Consider the following 17,720-nt stretch of genomic DNA (forward strand, 5'->3'; position numbering starts at 1 on the left):
TCTGTTGTATGACGAGATCGCTTCGATGCAGCTGCTCTAGACGCGATGTCGGTCTCCAGACGCTTTCGTTTGCAAGTCATTTTTACTACCGTATTGTTCTATTGGTGAGGGTTAAATATCAAAAACCGAATCCTGCTTAAATACGGACCAATACAATACGATAGGTACGAAGTTCGAGAGTTGCGACTTGGATTATTTGTAGAAATCGATAAGGATATTTGGTGATGAATCGCATCGCGTTTCCATTAGGTAGTACTTGGTAACTTAGGTAATGGAAATTATGTAATAAAGGTAGGTACCTAGGTACCTACCTGTTAGGTACTTAATACTAGTAGGTTTGCTGATGTAATGATATATCCACTAAAATGAAGCTATCAGATTCACAGGTAGCTTCTACTTCATCTTTCAACTCTAAGATTATATATAGTTCACAGAGTAATTACATACATCTAGAGTAAAATATCACGTTTATTTATTTATGTAAAGGTTCTCATAACGTATCACCTTCACAGGCTTATAAAATTTCATTAAATATTAGGTATCTAGGATATATAACTCTTTATTGTATGTTTCCTTCTTGCGAACAGATAATACAAATTGAGAATGAGCTGACAAACACCAGCAATTCCAACAAGATTTCATATTGAAATGTAATATTTCATCTAATTGGTGCCGTGATATAAATCATATACGTTCCTATAAATTTGAACTAATGCTAACCAGATTACCAGACCAAGCTTTTATGTAAAACATCCTTCCGGGATCCGCGGATGCCGATGTTAAAGCAGACCGCCTGAGGAAGAACATAATGCCAACTTAAATCCGGAAGCAAGACGTATCTTCGAATCGTCATACAGCATATTGTTCTATGGCCCCCCGCATATGATCATATCAACCTGCAACTAGCCCAAGAGAACTAATTTGTTATAAACGCCACCATGGACGCCGAGGTGTCCGAAGCCGGTGGTCAAGGGTCTCCTGGGCCAAGGCGAGCAGTAAGTGAGAATCCGGATCCCGCCGGCCCCGTTATGCTCAATTTGACTTGTCTTATTGTGATACTATCGTTGATTTTTGACTGAGACCTGATGGCTAAGTAACATTCGCACCATAGTGTGACCAATGCAGACTTAGGAAGGTGAGGATCCTACTCTACTACTGTCCACCTTCCTTATTATCTCTATGATGAAGGTATCAAGCTTATGTATTAACATGTAAACTCGTGTGGGTAGATACGTTGTGACAAGACGTCACCGTGTTCTAATTGTCGAAGTGCCAAGAGGTCGTGTAGTTCCACGGGAGCTGGCCAAAAGCCTAAGGAATCGCGACAACGAGTGTTAATTTCTAGCCAATAGTAAGCAGTATTATTAGTCTTCGTGACATAGCCTTCAATAAAGGAGGGCATGCTTACTAACAGACATTCGTTCTCCCCTTAGCGAGCGAAAGATCGACTTAATCGAAGAGCGGCTCGGTGGTATCGAGTCACTTCTACGGAATCTAAGCCCAATATCGGCATCTACATCATCCTCTGCCGAAAGCTCTACACGACGACAATTCGAAAAGCTAACCCCATTGTCTCTAAGTAGTCGAGATGATACAGCTAGCACAGTGTTTGACCCTGAGGATGCGGGAGACTTTGAGGGCAACTCGTCTCTAGCCGCACATACGGCGTTCGCGAGCGAGTTTCTCGAGCATGCCGTGCAAGGAACTCCGTTAGAGCAACAAGGTGGTAACTCCAAGATCGACGCAGCTTTATCCTCTCTACGGAAGATCGTAAAGATGCAGGAAAACCGGCGTGCTGTGTCGTCCTTTCACGAATTTCGCCTGCCTAGCCAGAAGCAGCATTCTAGGTCCCATTTACGGGATCTACCTTTACCACCAATGGAAATCGTGGCACAAACGCTTCGGGATATGAAACGTACGTGCCTACCTAAGACGCTCTATTAGTTTCCTACATCTCACTCACCCTTACTGTAGATGGCCCATTGCCAATGATGCTTGCTGTCATCTATTGCTTCATAGATGTGGAGCATTTTACCGATCAATGTCGGCGTGTCTACTTTAACACGGAAGACATCACGGACGCCACATTTATCCTGGTGAACTCTGGCCTTGCGTATGTGTTCTTCGAAGTGAAATTGAGTGCGAAAACTCCTGAAGAGAAAGCCGAAGCCGACCGATACTTCACTATGTGCCAAAAGAATTTAGACACAGTGCTGTCTCACATCAATCTCCTTATGCCGGCAACGTTAGAAAATATCGAAGCATTACTCATGGCGGTGAGTCTACTGCTACTTTCTAAGTAGAAGTGAATTCTTAAAAATTTAGTAGATGAATTTCCAAGCTAACGTAGTAGTATTAAAAGTCGAGTTTCTCGATAGACATTTCACGTCCATCTCTAGCATGGCTTCTAGCAGAGCGCGCTGCGCATATGTGCCGGACGCTGGGCCTTCATCAAGTCCACAGTATGAAAGATGACAGCCCACAGAAGAAGGCAGACAAGTCACTACTGTTCTGGTGTACATATATGTTGGATAAAGGGTTGTCGCTACGGCTAGGTCGAGCCTCTATCCTGCAAGACTATGATATTTCGCTACCGCATATTCTTCCTGAGACCAGGGCAGCGACGTATCCCGGAAACGAGGTCATGACGCTGTGGATTAAGCATGCGCAGATACAGGGCCGCATATATGAGCGCCTATACAGCCCCGGCGCTTTGCGGCAGTCCGAGACGTACCGTGCCGAACAAGTCGGCATTCTAACTTCAGAGCAAAAACACCTAATGGCAGAAAGTCTAGCGCTATTCGCCGAATTCAACGCAACCGATGCCGCCGAGAGCCGTATGTTTGCCATAATGTTAAAATCGGACGAAGTTGTATGTAATACAATATATCTTTTATCCCCAAATACTCTTAGGAGCCAGCACTTCTTAACGGAACTATATAAGGAGATCCACCTTAAGACATATTTCTATCGATTAACAATCCTCGAGAAGTTATTACTAATTTAGTATAGTCGTATCTTTCGTCATTAGCCCTTACATACCGTGCCATGCCACCCACAGGTACCCTCTCACGCACCTTTGCGGATGAGTGTATCGAGTCGGCTCGGGCAGCCATGGCATGTCACCAAGAAGCGATGGAGATGATGGATGACCAGTCGTTGAAGATTGTATATATTCACTGGTGAGAACTACTTATTGCCTGCCCACTTACCTAAGTTTCTACTACTAACTAAACATTACCTACAAAAAGGACGATTCTTTATGCGCCATTCATCCCATTCATCGTCATCTTCTGTTTGGTGATCGAAACATCAAGTGCGGAAGATTTACAGCTCCTAGCACACTTTGTACAATCGCTAGAGGCAGCGTGCGACTTATCAGAGTCAATCAGCAAGTTGCACCAACTATGCCAGGTTCTATATAACATCGCCCAGCTATATATTGAAGCTAAGGCGCAGCAGCCCGTTGACCAGGATATGGTACCCGTAGGAAACGAGTTTAACATGTACTTGAGCCAACTGGGCTTCATGCCTATGGAAGACGGTCCAGCCAATTTTGATTTAGCTAGTACTGATGACCAGGCTAGATCCATGGCGCAGACGGCGCAACTCGGGGATTGGTTCTCTGGGGGTAATCATATGCTGGGGCTACTTGAGGAAGATCTTTCAGGAATAAATCCTTCGACCTGGCCGTCATGATTTACCCCTAAATCAAAGCATACAATTACTCAACTTTGGGTAGATGGACGCAATAGCGGCTTATCTACCAGTATATATAGCTGACATACCTTGATATGTGGTTAAGGTATATCTTAGGGCACCAAGTCGAACTACGGAGTAATTCGTGTCTGAATACATCACCCCTCTTTTTTTTTTTAAAAAAAAAAACGTTCTTTTTAGAATAACTCCCATAGCGTCAACACCATATGTCATATATACAGCATTGTAGGAGGGAAAAAACTTGAACTTTGCATTTCCTGCTGAATTTTAGGCTCTCTAAGGTCTGGCTACTTAGTAGCTGATAAACGTCGATATATGTACACGTAATAGGAGCCTTTTCCTTCATTGGTGTGACTATTGTTGTTTACGAACTACTCTTGCCGAGACGCTCAGCCTCCAGTTCCTGCTCTGCTCGTCGGTAGTACTTTGCTGTGTCGACACCGTGCTGACTGTGATTGACGAAGTTAAACCAGGGCAGCACCGCTGTGAAAAGGGCAGAGTATCGCGACTGACGGGCCGCGACGCCCTGCATGTGTGGTGTCAATCTGCTCTCGCCATATAGTGGCTCGCCCGTTTTGACTTTGTCTACCATCTCCCGCATATCTAACTCCACTTCACGGGCGTTCTCTGACATGCCGTAGAACCGTACTGTACGCAGCAGCGCATCATGTCAGTGGGGGATATTCTTTCGGATATAATAATGGGGTATTAGAACGTACGACTCGATCGCTGGTAGAAATATAAGAATCCACCCATCGCTCCAATTACGCCAGCCAAGCGCATGGCTCTCGCAAAACCACCCCGGCCAACATGCGAAGGAGCGAATTTCTCCATCGTCCAGAGCAAACCCGGACCTGCCGCCGCAGCTACAGTGCCGTGCACATAGTCTGATGGTCGGGCATATCCTACCACCCTCTTGAAATGTCTAAAGAATCATCGCACGCATGTTAGCCAGATATTCTACAGCTAGTCGTTGTCTCGGAGCTTCGAAGTCGATACGTACGGGTCATTGTCGATGAGCTAAATTACAATTCGAATTAGCGAGCTATCTATAACCCAATTGGTAACGGTACATACGGGGTAGTCGGACTGGACGATTTTGCTAGGGATATACGTCTGCTGCGGAGGATTCGCCATTCTCGCGGAGTGGAATTGGACTCCCCAAAAGCTTCTGTATAATATCTTCGTATATTCAATGGATGTCAGCGGCAATCATGAGAGCTTCGAAATCGCGAGGTTCTTGGAGATGGATGAGGTAAGCGGGACTTCTTCGGAAGATAATGAAAGGTATACAAGGTACATGTACGTACATCTTCATAATACGCTATGACCACTTATATTTAGATACGTACCTCTTTAGCTCCGTCATCCAAAATTCAATTTAACTTTACCAAAAAGACCCCACGTTAAATCGCGTCTTTTCACTTATGCGACGCGTCTTAAAGCTTAGTTCTAATACTTACAAAGTTACAATTCCAGCATAAGATCAATACTATAAAAATGGCCTCACGAGGAGCACAGAAACCGTCTTCGGCATTAAAAAAGCCGGTAAATGATATAGATAATTACGACGTCGACGATGATCCCTTTGCCGAATCTGGAAACGAAGCTCCCAGCAACGACACCACGCAGTCTAAGAAGCGTAAAGATGCTACTGGGCTAGGAATTGATGAGGCTGTAGCCGTACAGAAGAAAGTCAGAGCCCCAATTGTCAAGCTAGATGAAGGCAGGTTCGTATTACTCACAAGCATCTCCGGGTACTATTAGGAATAATATAGGCTAATCAAATATAGATTGCTATCAGAGAAAGGCATCCCGAGGTTACGAAGAAAAGCTCGAGATTTGAAGTTTAAAGGAAAAGGACACGAGGTACTATATGATATATTCTGATATAGAACCAATAGCAGCTAACAATGGTCTAGTTTTCTGACGCCGCTAGACTTCTCTCCTTTTATCAATTATGGTTTGACGACTTATTTCCTAAAGCCAAGTTTTTAGACGCTGCAGCTATGGCGGAGAAAGCAGGTCATAAGAAATATATGCGGATGAAGCGTATGGAGTGGATCGAGGAAGGGAAACCCAAACCGGCAGGGCTCGACGGAGATGACGATGACCTTTTTGGCGATTCTCATGACCAACCAGAGGAGCGTGCGCCCGCGGTGTTCCCTGCCAGGATTGCTCCCTTATTCCAGGATCGGGGAAGTGAAAGGGCACATACGCCTATACGAGATGATGTGCCTGATGATAACGATGATATATACGGAGCTACACCACAAGCATCGAGGATAACACAACCTGCAAGTAAATCGTTAATTGGAAGTGGGAGTGCTAGCACAAGGCCCGCGAGCGCATCCCTATTCGGAAATGGCGATGAGCCTGACGAAGATGACCTAGACGCACTGATGGCAGAGGAAGAAGCACAACGTACGAAGCCTACTTCTGTTTTTGGCAACGGTGGTGGAAAACCCAGTCAATCTGAAAACGAGCTAGACGAGGATGACTTAGACGCATTGATGGCTGAAGCCGAAACACACCACGAACCCCCAAAGCAAGCTTCTAATCCTACGTCCAGGCCTAGCGTGGACAACAATGAAGAAGATGATCTAGACGCATTAATGGCAGAAGCGGAAAATCAAGAGCAAACGAAACGACATGCGGGTTCAACACCTAAAGAAACAAAGGAGGTAACCCAGAATACGGCAGACGCAGATGAAGAGGAAGCCATGGCAGAGATGGATGGATTGTGGTGAAAAGCCAAAGCTAAACTGGGTAGTTATGATTTGTTGTATAATGATGTATGCAAGGGCGTTTAGGCTGCTACCTTAGGTAATGAACGTTAATACCTGAACGGAAATGAATGGCTTTTGATGTTACTAAAACCTTATGATACTATACCTAAATACTTGGATATGTCATAATTAACAACCTTATGTCCAGGATTCTCATACCTAGTTGGCTGACTCTAAGGTGTAGAGGTGTAGATAGCAATTATTATCGATAACAGTTATCGGGCACCATAATAGCAGCCGGCATCCAACAGCTAGTAAAACGGTTGGTCCACTTAATTACTGCAGTATCCCAGTTTCCCACCAACCCACCAACCCACCAAACATTGAACTTACTAACTTCACACATCGCAAACGTCATTTAATGGTATCGTCCTAACTCTCCCTCGCGACTGTTTGGAGCGTCTGCTTCTCCAATTCTAAGTCGTCGTTTCAAGAAAAATGGCGTCTCCCGACCTGGTGGAAGCTATTGGAAAGCTTCACATCAGCGACGATACGGCCATCGACGATATCCTCTTCCAACAAGGTCCCCGCAAGCGATTCAAACAAGATCCAACTATGTTGAAAGCAGAGCTGGAACAGAAATTCCTAACTCCATCCAACAAATTCTCTTCCGAATGGCTTAACAAATTACAGCAAAGATGGGACAGCCCAGCCGATCTCACCGAGTTATTTCGCATTGCACCCACTCAAACTCGAACAGTTACACGCTTCCAACGTCAAGGTCTCGAGGGCAGGGTGACGGGATATAAGAATGTTACTGTACCTGCAAACAGTGCCACGGCCAAAAACTCGACTTCGCTTATGCGTAAACCCGGCGGTCGTGCTGACTTTGTGCGTGGAGCTGCTGGTTTCTTCCCCTTTGCACCTGGTGGACTTGATAGTGTTGAGGCAACCGCTGCTATGGAAGACCAGATGTTACGTCCTAGCGCTATCGGCACTCAGAATAAGCTAGAACGCGTTATCAAACTAGGTGCTGAGGGCGGCCTTCTCGAAGTAGCCCCTGGTATGGAAAGGGGAATCGATTTTAGCAAAAAGAAATCCAAGGTCGATGAGAAAGAAGCAAAAGCAGTTGAAGCCGAACTTGACCAAGAACCTGAGCAAGGTCCCGAGGCCGAAGATACCAATGGACATGCGGATACCAATGGCATCGAAGAGGAAATTGACGAGGAAGATTCGGAAGATATCGACACTCTACTTCCTGTCGAATTCCCAGCTTTAGAGCCACACGGTAACCTTTCATCAGCTAAAGCAAGAAAAGCTGGCCGAGAATGGGCACATATGGTTGATATTAACCGCGATATTCCCAACTTTAAAGAGCTTGTCCCGGACATGGCCAGAGAATGGCCATTCGAGCTTGACACGTTCCAGAAAGAAGCTATATATCATCTCGAGGGCGGCGATTCTGTATTTGTCGCCGCGCATACATCGGCCGGCAAGACGGTCGTAGCTGAGTATGCCATCGCCTTAGCTGCGAGACATATGACAAAAGCTATCTACACGTCACCCATTAAAGCCCTAAGCAACCAGAAATTTCGCGATTTCCGACAGACCTTTGACGAAGTTGGCATCTTAACAGGAGATGTCCAGATCAATCCCGAGGCAAGTTGTTTAATTATGACTACGGAGATTCTAAGGAGTATGCTGTACAGGGGTGCCGATCTAATTCGAGATGTCGAATTTGTCATTTTTGATGAGGTTCACTATGTGAATGATTTCGAGCGTGGTGTAGTCTGGGAGGAAGTCATCATCATGCTTCCGGAGCATGTTTCGCTTATCCTGCTATCTGCGACTGTTCCTAATACGTACGAATTTGCCTCCTGGGTTGGTAGGACCAAGAAGAAGGATATATACGTCATCTCAACGCCGAAACGACCTGTTCCTTTAGAACATTATCTATGGGCTGGTAAGAATATCTACAAGATTGTTGACCACGAAAAGAAATTCCTCGAGAGAGGGTGGAAGGAAGCGGACCAAGCACTGCGAGGAAAAGATAAAGTTCTCCCAGCGCCAGCTGCTCGCGGCGGTGGCAATCAACGAGGCAACCAAAGAGGAGGTCCCCAACGCGGCGGCCAACAACGTGGCGGCCAGCGTGGTGGTGGTCAGCAAAGAGGCCGGGGAGGTCCCCCAAGAGCTGGCCATGCGCCTGGTCATATGGGCCGTGCCGGGAGACCAGGAGGCTTTTCGTCTGCCAACCAGGACAAGAACCTATGGGTTCACCTTGTTCAATTCCTGAAGAAGTCTACTTTGCTGCCCGCATGTATATTCGTCTTCTCCAAGAGGAGGTGCGAGGAAAATGCCGACGCATTAAGCAACCAGGACTTCACGACTGCCCAGGAGAAGAGTCACATTCACATGATTATTCAGAAGTCGATAGCACGTCTACGACCCGAGGATCGAGTCCTACCTCAGATTATTCGTCTGCGAGAACTCTTAAGTCGAGGTATTGCCGTGCACCATGGCGGTCTATTGCCAATCGTCAAGGAAATTGTTGAGATTCTATTTGCTCAGACCTTAGTCAAGGTGCTCTTTGCGACAGAGACTTTTGCCATGGGTCTGAACCTTCCAACTAGGACTGTAGTTTTTTCCGGTTATCGAAAGCATGATGGTCATTCGTTTCGAAATCTTCTTCCGGGAGAGTACACTCAGATGGCTGGCAGAGCGGGCCGTCGTGGACTTGATCCCGTTGGGTCCGTCATTATTGTGCCTCCTGGAAGTATGGATGAAGCGCCACCTGTAGCCGATCTTCAGAAAATGATACTAGACCCGCCTAGCAAGCTGAGGTCCCAGTTCAGATTGACCTACAATATGATTCTGAACTTGTTGAGAGTGGAGGCGTTGAAGATCGAAGAAATGATTAAGCGCAGCTTCTCCGAGCACGCCACTCAACAACTACTTCCAGAGCATGAGAAAGCTGTTAAGATATCAGAAGCTGATTTAGCCAAAGTTAAAAGAGAAGCGTGTAAAATCTGCGATGAGTCTTTGGAACAATGCCACCAAGCATCGATGAACTACAAGCAACTAACACAGGAACTATATAAAGGCCTACTATCTATCCCAATCGGGAAGAAACTTTTTGCACCATCAAGACTTGTTGTGTGGAATAAGGACGGTGTACGAACCCCGGGTATCCTCTTGTCAAACGGTGTTAGCACGAAAACTTTAGGAGGCCAACCAACCGTGCACGTCTTCGAGATCAAGACTGAGCGCGAGATCCGTAACTCGACCGATCTATTGCCTTTTGTTGATACATTCCGACGGCTATTTTCGCCTCTCCCACGCAACAAAAGATCCATAGCTGGGAAGACCGTCCATGTACCACTTAGTGATATCGAATGTCTAACCGGAAAACTTACTACCGGGATCGTACCAGACTTTTTCGAACAGGGTGAACCACGCCAGAGAGCAAAAGAACGGATGTTAGGTATCTGTAAAACCTGGGAGACCGATATGTGGAACGAAATCAGCTTCGCAAAGATCAAAAGTTTACAGCTGCAAGAGATTATCGAGAAGCGCCGACAGGAAGAAGTAATGATCAAAAATTCCGCTACAACATACTGTCGGAACTTTCTGAAGCACGTAAGTTATTCCATTTTTACCCGCTATAACTGCTTAAGGCTAAACAAAGACATCAGTTCGCCATGTGCCATGATCAGTGGCTTATTAAAGAGACCATTTCGTCCCTCCGTTCAGCTCTCGCAGATCAAAATCTACAGCTGCTTCCCGACTACGAACAGCGGATTCAAGTCCTGAAGGATCTTTCCTTCATCGATGCTGATACTCGCATTCAACTCAAGGGCAAAGTTGCCTGCGAAATCCACTCGGCTGACGAACTCGTCCTCACCGAACTTATTCTTGACAATGTCCTCGCGGATTATGAGCCAGCCGAGATAGCTGCTCTCCTCTCCGCCTTCGTATTCCAGGAGAAGACAGAATCAGTACCTAACCTTACAGGCAGCTTAGAACGCGGCATGAAGACAATCATTGAGATCAGCGAGAAGGTCAATACCGTACAAACGGAACACCAAGTCATACTGAGCGCAGATGATAGCAACGATTTTGTATCGCGTCCTCGCTTCGGTCTTATGGAGGTGGTATACGAGTGGGCACGCGGCATGAGCTTCAAAAATATTACGGACCTAACGGATGTACTTGAAGGTACTATCGTGCGTACCATCACGCGACTAGACGAGACATGTCGCGAGGTCAAAAATGCGGCTAGGATTATCGGTGACCCAGAACTATATCAGAAGATGCAGACCGCACAGGAGATGATCAAGAGGGATATTACTGCCGTTGCTAGCTTGTACATGTAGTTATTTCACTACCTCTCAAGGTAGAAATGAGGAACTTTAGCGTCTAAGTTATTGAAGGTGTCAAAGGACTGGCTCTAATTGGGCATGTTTAGGTTTGTTATCTCATCTATAGAAAGCAACGGGGTATGACCGAGATGATGGCTATGATGATGCTTGTAGGAAATAAAATTTATTATTTGCTCAATACTCTTTTTTTTTTTCAAAGTGGTCTAGCCATAGATAATGAGGGGGGTGTAATGTAAGTCATGTATCGTTACGAGTAGTTAAGGCTGTGGCCGCGCATGGCAAGACTTGCCAATACCATATTTTCGATGAGTTACACCCCTTCCTAATGTTGATAACCCCCATTGACGACATTAGTTATATGTTTAATCCAGGTGTAACTAGGTAATTACGAGATCAGTCTATATGAATTAGAACTCTAAGCTAGCTACAGGAGCCTACAGTCATACATACCTCTTAGGTACTAATAGCTTCCTTTGCTCTAGATATCTCATAGAATGCTGACGTGGATTTCATGATCGTCTTGTATAAATGATAAGAAAAGTAGCGTAAATCTTGCCAGCGTAGCACTACCATAAAAATAAATAAGAGTATTATAAGAATATTTGTTTTCCAAGTATTCATTACCGTATAGTTTTTATTTTTATAGTCCAGATGCGAAATAGCATCAAGTTTACCTAGCAGAAGAATAGCACGTATCGACATGGCAGGTACCTACAGCACTAGTAAATACCTAGGCAACGAGATACACCTGCCCAAGTACCTACCTACGAAGTAAAAGTTATATATCCTAACTGCAAACCAACTTTCAACCGACGCCCCTCGCTTGGGCGACTTGAGGTTAGAGAAAACCCCACTGTGGTGTCTTATGCTGAACCGTTCTTCCCAAAGAACGTGACTTAACAGCAGATGCCTAACGAAGCCGGTTTTTCGTAGGTCTTGGGTTCGAATCCCCTGCCCCTATCCGAGGGGATTCGAACCTGGGACTGAGCTTTTTTATTTTATTTTTTGAAAAACGTTCTTTTTTTATGTAACAATTTTTAAACTAGGCTATACGCTTATGATTTGATATTTTTCAATGGGCCACGAACGAAAAACGGAGATCTTCAAATAAATGGTAATAATTTGATTAAAGGCGTGTAAGGTTGAGTTAAGGTTGTTTACTAAATCGAAATTACATAGCAAAATCATTGTCACTCTAGGCTCTATAGGTTTATAGTTTTACTCTAGTTAAGCTATCTTATGTACTGCTGTAGCTTATATTCGAAGCTATGATCCAAGTATAGATTGATGATCCTTAGGCAATGAATAGAGACATATCTACATATATCATTAAAAACACGCACGCTCAGAAAGAGAAGCTCTAGTAGTATTTCCTAACAAAGATGCCCACAAAAAGAGTAAGCAGGCAAGGACCAAAGTTACCTATACAGCTTCTGCGTATTTAAATCTTAACTTAATGCCTGTAAATAAGTTCTATTCCACACCGACAGGCATTGCGGTATCTGCGTATAAAAGGGGAAAAAAGCACAATAACCGGAACGCCAAACCAGACCCTTATGTCGTGATGCTAAGCAAAATCTGCCATCCCGCACGCAATCAGATATCAATACCGCTTCTCTCTTGGCTGCGTGTATGTTCATGTCGCCACCTGCGGAACTCCCTGCTGCTCATCGCCATCCCCGCCATCTCCATTACCGTCCCCATCTCGGCTTCCTCCATCGGCTTTCTAAGCCCGCAAGGCGCGGAGGCGCTGCTGTAGGGCATCCTCTTCCTCGGCGGTCGGTTCTGCAGTCTGGGCGGGCGCGGGTTCAGCCCGGCTAGGTTGTGCAGAGTTAAGTTCGGAGTTGAGCTGGACGCCGGCGTCGTCGGCGAGCTTGCCGAGGAGTTCGTGTACTGCGTCTTCGGAGACTTGCTGTGATGTCGTCTGCGAGATGGCGTCTTGGTAGATGCCGTTGTTGACGGCGTATTCCTCGTTCTGCTGCTTGAATTGCTCGAGCGTCATTAGGGTCTGTGATTTCGGGATAATGTTAGTACTTTTGTGATTTATTTCCGCGGAGAAAGAGATAATAGGAAGAGGAAGAAACGTACGCGCTCAGGGTTCATATTGCGTTGAGCAGCAGTCATGGTGCGCGAGGACTGGCCCATCATGTTCGTCATGCGGTTCATAGCGTTATTGGCTTGGATCTGGGCGACGCTAAGTTCGGCCATGTCGGCCATCTGGTCCATCTGCTGGGCGAGGGCCTGTTTAGAAAGCAGCATCTTGGCCTTCTGATAGGCCTTAGCTGTATCGCCCTTCTTCAGCAGGTCCTGGATTTGCTTCTTGAGTAACGGGTCCTGCTTCGCTGCTTTTTGCGCTTCGCGACGGGCTTGTTTCGCTTGGAACTATACGATGAGATTATATGTTAGTTTCGGATATGTGATATTGGGGGGATAGAGCGGGGAGGTCGTACGCGAGCCTGGAATTCGACTTGCATGTCGCGGGCGAGTTGTCGGTTGGACATGTTGACTGAGGATTGAAGATCGATGGCAATGGAGAGGGTCGTTGATTTGATTAGATTGACGTAGTTAGCTAATCGTCAATCTAGATATTGAAATATCTGGGGAGGCTAGGACAAGTCGTCGAGATGGTTCGTGGTGATTAGGATGATGGAGTTGCGATTCACGGTATGGCGCGGCGTTTCCTGGTGGTGGGGGCAAATGGAAGTCAGCGAATGACGCACTTCGATAGATTTCGCAGTAGCGATAAGGTACCTAACAGGAACTAAATTTTCAAGCCCCAAACTCCAGAGTTCTCAGCCACAGGGTTTATCGATAAATATGTCATATGTGCCTCTCCCTGATTCACCAAAGCAAGCTCACGTAAATCATATAATGCTTCACAAACAATATACATGTGACTATTGATCTTCAATTACTTAGACTATGATCATTGATTGATGGATCCACTTGTGATAAGCAAGCGAGATTTCAAAGACCTCTGAGACTATTGCTTCAAATTATAAATCACTCAAGGGAGCCCGGTTTCTACGAAACAAACTACATTGATAAAATGTAACTAGATGAACTACTCTTTCGGTATGGGAGGGATATTATTATTGTCTCCTTATAACCATGCTCCCTTCATAAAACCGTGACATGATATGTTATATCTTTCATCTGTTTCTATCCAGTAATGCACAAGTACGCAGTCGTCCTCGTAATAAGTAGTTGATAATAAAATGATCAATATTCGTAAGTCGGATTATCAAGATTGACTATTTGCGCGTAGTTACACTTAAATAAGGTAGGCTACCTTCAACCGTTACCACTATGTAACCGAAATCATCCAATCCTTCGATGCGATTGGACCATCGTAAAGTTTCAAATAAGAACTAGTATATCGGTCAGTCTATCGTCAGCGTAAAACATGACGTGAGGCGTAAACCAATATTGGAACGTATAGCAACGAGATAGGTAAGTCTTCGCATTATGATTTTCCTTACACATCATTATATAAATCATTTTTCTAGATCATCATAAGGATGGAATCATACGTATTAGCGGCAAAACTAATACGATACGATAGAAGGTATCATAGGTAATTAGCGGACTGTATTGCGTAATCAAGGAGGGCCTCGTGTTCAAATACGGACTCGTTTTGAGTCCCGCGTGTTGAGTCCGACCCCCTATCGGAAGGCGGTAGGGGGAAAAGGGGGGCGGACGGACAATATCCTGATTGGTGCTTGAGACGAATGATTCAAAAGGGGGGGGGCCAGAACATCTGGGTCTGCCCACAATTTCCTGAAACAGGCGTCGTGTAAGACTCGCCGTCAACCTTGATTTTGAATCTAGTGGTTTGACCTTCGAACGACTTGTGCTTATAGTGTACGCTATGTGAGCTAATAATCGTGTCTTAGAGGTCATAGTAAAATACTATGTACATATATGTTTTAAGTATAGCCAATAAGATAATGATTAAGCGTATGTATAGTAAAAAAACATTTGATTCAGCTTTTGGAGTATGTTAATACCTACCTAAGGTATGTACATACCTCCTCATAGGAGAGATGTATGTAAGTACCGCTAGGTGTTCAACCATCTCACAATTGTTCTGTTAGATGGGGAGTTCGATCTTGAATAGGAATTCCCATATAATCAATTCCCACCCGATTTAGATGTTGTACATAATGTAGAGCGATGTTGCGCCTCCGTCCCGATCTGCTGGTTTATTAAATCGGGTTTGCGGGGAAGATTGCGAATATGAAATCCATATTTGGGTGGCCTGCGATCCACACTGCGCTCCATCAGAAAACGGGGATTCAAATAATATCCGTGCGGGCTGGCGGGCTGGCGGGCGGAACTTCGGGCGCGCAATTTGAAGCGGAAGGTGTCTGGAACTTATGGAATCGAAAAGCTACTGGCAGAAGGTTTCTTTACTACATGCAAATATCGTGTTTCATTATCGGTCGTTTATCTTCTATTCGCATCTCCGATAAACTTCTACATGCTACGTAGTACCTCGTACTGAGCTGGTAATTTTAGATTGAAACTAACATCGCACGATAATACTAAAAATTGAAGCACTCTGATGCGGGTGAGCGGCTGCAAAGGGGGCTGAGTATGATAAGGCGTAAGGATTCGCCAATCCTTCATCACAATGCTGAAGCCATCATATCAGCCCTAACAAACGAATGTAACTACCATAGTAGTGTAAATATATTGAAAGCAGCGAGGTGACAGAATCAACCTCTACAAGGACTCTTATACAGATTAGACATAATAACATTATACGATTTATCGACTTATGTACGATCAACGCTCTTTTAAATATAGCAATTATAACTCCTTACGTGAGTAGCTTACACCATGCATGTATTGCCTAGTAGAAACTAGACAGCCGGCGAGACCTTTGTTTCTCGGCGGTTTACTACAAAACAGGCAAGACGTTAGGGAGCAGGTAAACGATAAGCGATAAGCTATTAGCCTCCCTAGGTATTTTAGTAAACATCGTAGAAAGGGGCAATCTTACTGAGTGTGTCTTTGTGTAAGCAAGTAACCCATATATGATCAATTTGGTCTTGTACTATAACAAGCTAAACGGAGATTTGAAAGTAGTCGTTGGTGATTCTTAGGTAGAGTAATCCTAACTTAAGGCAAGAGGGTATATTTTTGTACTAACTACGACTCTCCAACGACCAATCTTAGTTATATGTTATACGAAAGGATCATGGGATTTTAGATCTTAGACTAAATAGAAGCATTCACATCTAACCCGTATAACAACATAAATTTAGTAAGTCTTAATAGGTATCGATTGGAACTAATCTTCATGTTAGTCAAGTCTCAGAAAATATTAGGTCAAGGAGCAAGGGTTCCCGTTGGTGATAGCCTCAAGAATAACTACGGGTTTTCACCCGGCTTTATTAGCATATTGCATGTGCCGCATTATCTTTCATGAATGTCCAGAATGCCACATGGTAAGGGATTGCCGTTTTCTCAGCAAAACATCCCATTGGTTAAACTAAAGACTTGTAGTCGTAGACCTTGGTTCTTCCCCGGATCATTTGCTGTGATGCTAGGTTGTGCGGACGGCTTCGGTAGTCATTCCGCCGCGGTTCGCCGGCCATTTTGGTTCGGCAGCAATACAGGCTAATACCCCAGATGTCGATTGATTGTAAATAGATTAGCCTTCCAAATTCTCCTTCTCGGAGGCCGTTTTGGGTTTGCCTTAATCATAGCAAGCCGATTAAGTTAAGCATTTGCTCTAGTTTGTGGTGGATTTACTCAAATCACTTTAAATGTCATTAGGTGAATCTGAATACCTGCATGTACTTTACCAGGTACCTAAGGTATGGATTTCAGGGAAGCTTTCCAGCGCGATCGTAGGCCTTTTTCCCGTCAAATTCTCAATCGATCTAATTGTGATGATGTAGATTCTATGTCATATTTCGACGTCATGAATAACATAACCCAACAATTCTTCTTTTGTGAGAGTTAGGGTTCTGAGCGACAGCAAACTGCAAGTCAGCGGCGGGTTGACATGAATTGGGGCCAACACGTCCGCCCAGACCGCCCAGGTGGGTTGCTAATAATAACCACCCTAAGCCATGGAGCCTTTCCAAATAGGCTTCGATTGGTGGAGATGGCGTTGAAAAGCCAAAGGCTGAGAGGATCAACCTTTGAATTTCGTCAGGGGGATTCGACTACTGCAATGTAGAATGACGAGATAGGATAGTTTGACAACACAATATTCTCCATTTCTGATGCATTTCGGTACTTTAGGTGGATATTCTATTCTGCTTAGAATACTTAGAGAAGATAGACTGATGCTGTAAGAGGCAAACACATCCGGTAGGTTTCTTTAACGATTTAGGGATATAAATCGATTAATTGAATGTGAGAAGCTGGACAAATTCGAAAAGGGATGTAACACGAGACTCCGGGCTATCAATACTACATACTAATACCGCGCCGGGCCGGATGATAGACCTAAATTATTAGATGGAACTGAAGGGAAAATGGAAGTTCAGTTCGATAGTGTGGAAGGGCACAGGCACGAAAGGGCCGGCGGTACTTGGCAGTAAGAAGTTCTGATTCGTCTCGGTGGCTTGGTACCACAGATCCACTTGCCTTGTTCAGATCTATTAACCCCTGGCATTCCCTCTTGCCCCCGAAATCATAATCCCTGTCGCACAGAACCAGACAAGGTGCACACACACAGCACAACACAGAAACTAGCGCAGGGGGGTGGTACGTAGCCTTCCATTGCCCCACTGATGGCTGACACATCCGAGAATTAGCAGGGGGCAGTTTCTGCCTCAGGCACTCGACCCACCTCCTTACTAACAGGACACGTTGAACATAAAGAGAGACGCTTGTCTCCTCAACCTGTTCAGTCACTACTCAATACCAA

The 17,720-nt window shown here is 45.0% G+C and overlaps 5 protein-coding genes across 5 annotated transcripts; 3 read left to right on the plus strand and 2 right to left on the minus strand.

Moving 5' to 3' along the window:
* Positions 1-938: 938 nt before the first annotated feature.
* GL218_07506 (putative transcriptional regulatory protein PB24D3.01) lies at positions 939-3,699 on the plus strand (the record flags this gene model as incomplete). Its single annotated transcript, XM_033584264.1, has 7 exons — positions 939-995; positions 1,230-1,351; positions 1,434-1,915; positions 1,975-2,276; positions 2,363-2,872; positions 3,013-3,182; positions 3,252-3,699. The coding sequence occupies 7 exons, from the start codon at positions 939-941 to the stop codon at positions 3,697-3,699; spliced, it is 2,091 nt and encodes a 696-aa protein (XP_033432680.1).
* A 385-nt stretch (positions 3,700-4,084) lies between these two features.
* On the minus strand, positions 4,085-4,857 carry GL218_07507 (NADH-ubiquinone oxidoreductase 20.9 kDa subunit; the record flags this gene model as incomplete). Its single annotated transcript, XM_033584265.1, has 4 exons — positions 4,085-4,368; positions 4,440-4,645; positions 4,724-4,740; positions 4,798-4,857. 4 exons carry the CDS (start codon positions 4,855-4,857, stop codon positions 4,085-4,087), a joined length of 567 nt encoding a protein of 188 aa, XP_033432681.1.
* Positions 4,858-5,220: 363 nt separating this feature from the next.
* Positions 5,221-6,470, plus strand: GL218_07508 (Chromosome segregation in meiosis protein 3; the record flags this gene model as incomplete). Its single annotated transcript, XM_033584266.1, has 3 exons — positions 5,221-5,450; positions 5,514-5,589; positions 5,643-6,470. 3 exons carry the CDS (start codon positions 5,221-5,223, stop codon positions 6,468-6,470), a joined length of 1,134 nt encoding a protein of 377 aa, XP_033432686.1.
* Positions 6,471-6,947: 477 nt separating this feature from the next.
* Positions 6,948-10,822, plus strand: GL218_07509 (uncharacterized protein; the record flags this gene model as incomplete). The annotated part of the gene is made up of 2 exons (XM_033584267.1): positions 6,948-10,085; positions 10,142-10,822. The coding sequence occupies 2 exons, from the start codon at positions 6,948-6,950 to the stop codon at positions 10,820-10,822; spliced, it is 3,819 nt and encodes a 1,272-aa protein (XP_033432687.1).
* A 1,732-nt stretch (positions 10,823-12,554) lies between these two features.
* GL218_07510 (Vacuolar protein-sorting-associated protein 46) lies at positions 12,555-13,329 on the minus strand (the record flags this gene model as incomplete). Its single annotated transcript, XM_033584268.1, has 3 exons — positions 12,555-12,836; positions 12,917-13,210; positions 13,279-13,329. 3 exons carry the CDS (start codon positions 13,327-13,329, stop codon positions 12,555-12,557), a joined length of 627 nt encoding a protein of 208 aa, XP_033432422.1.
* Between the last annotated feature and the right edge of the window lie 4,391 nt (positions 13,330-17,720).

Source organism: Daldinia childiae (genome assembly GCF_008694065.1).
Source record: "Daldinia childiae strain JS-1345 chromosome Unknown Scaffold9, whole genome shotgun sequence".
NCBI lineage: Eukaryota > Fungi > Ascomycota > Sordariomycetes > Xylariales > Hypoxylaceae > Daldinia > Daldinia childiae.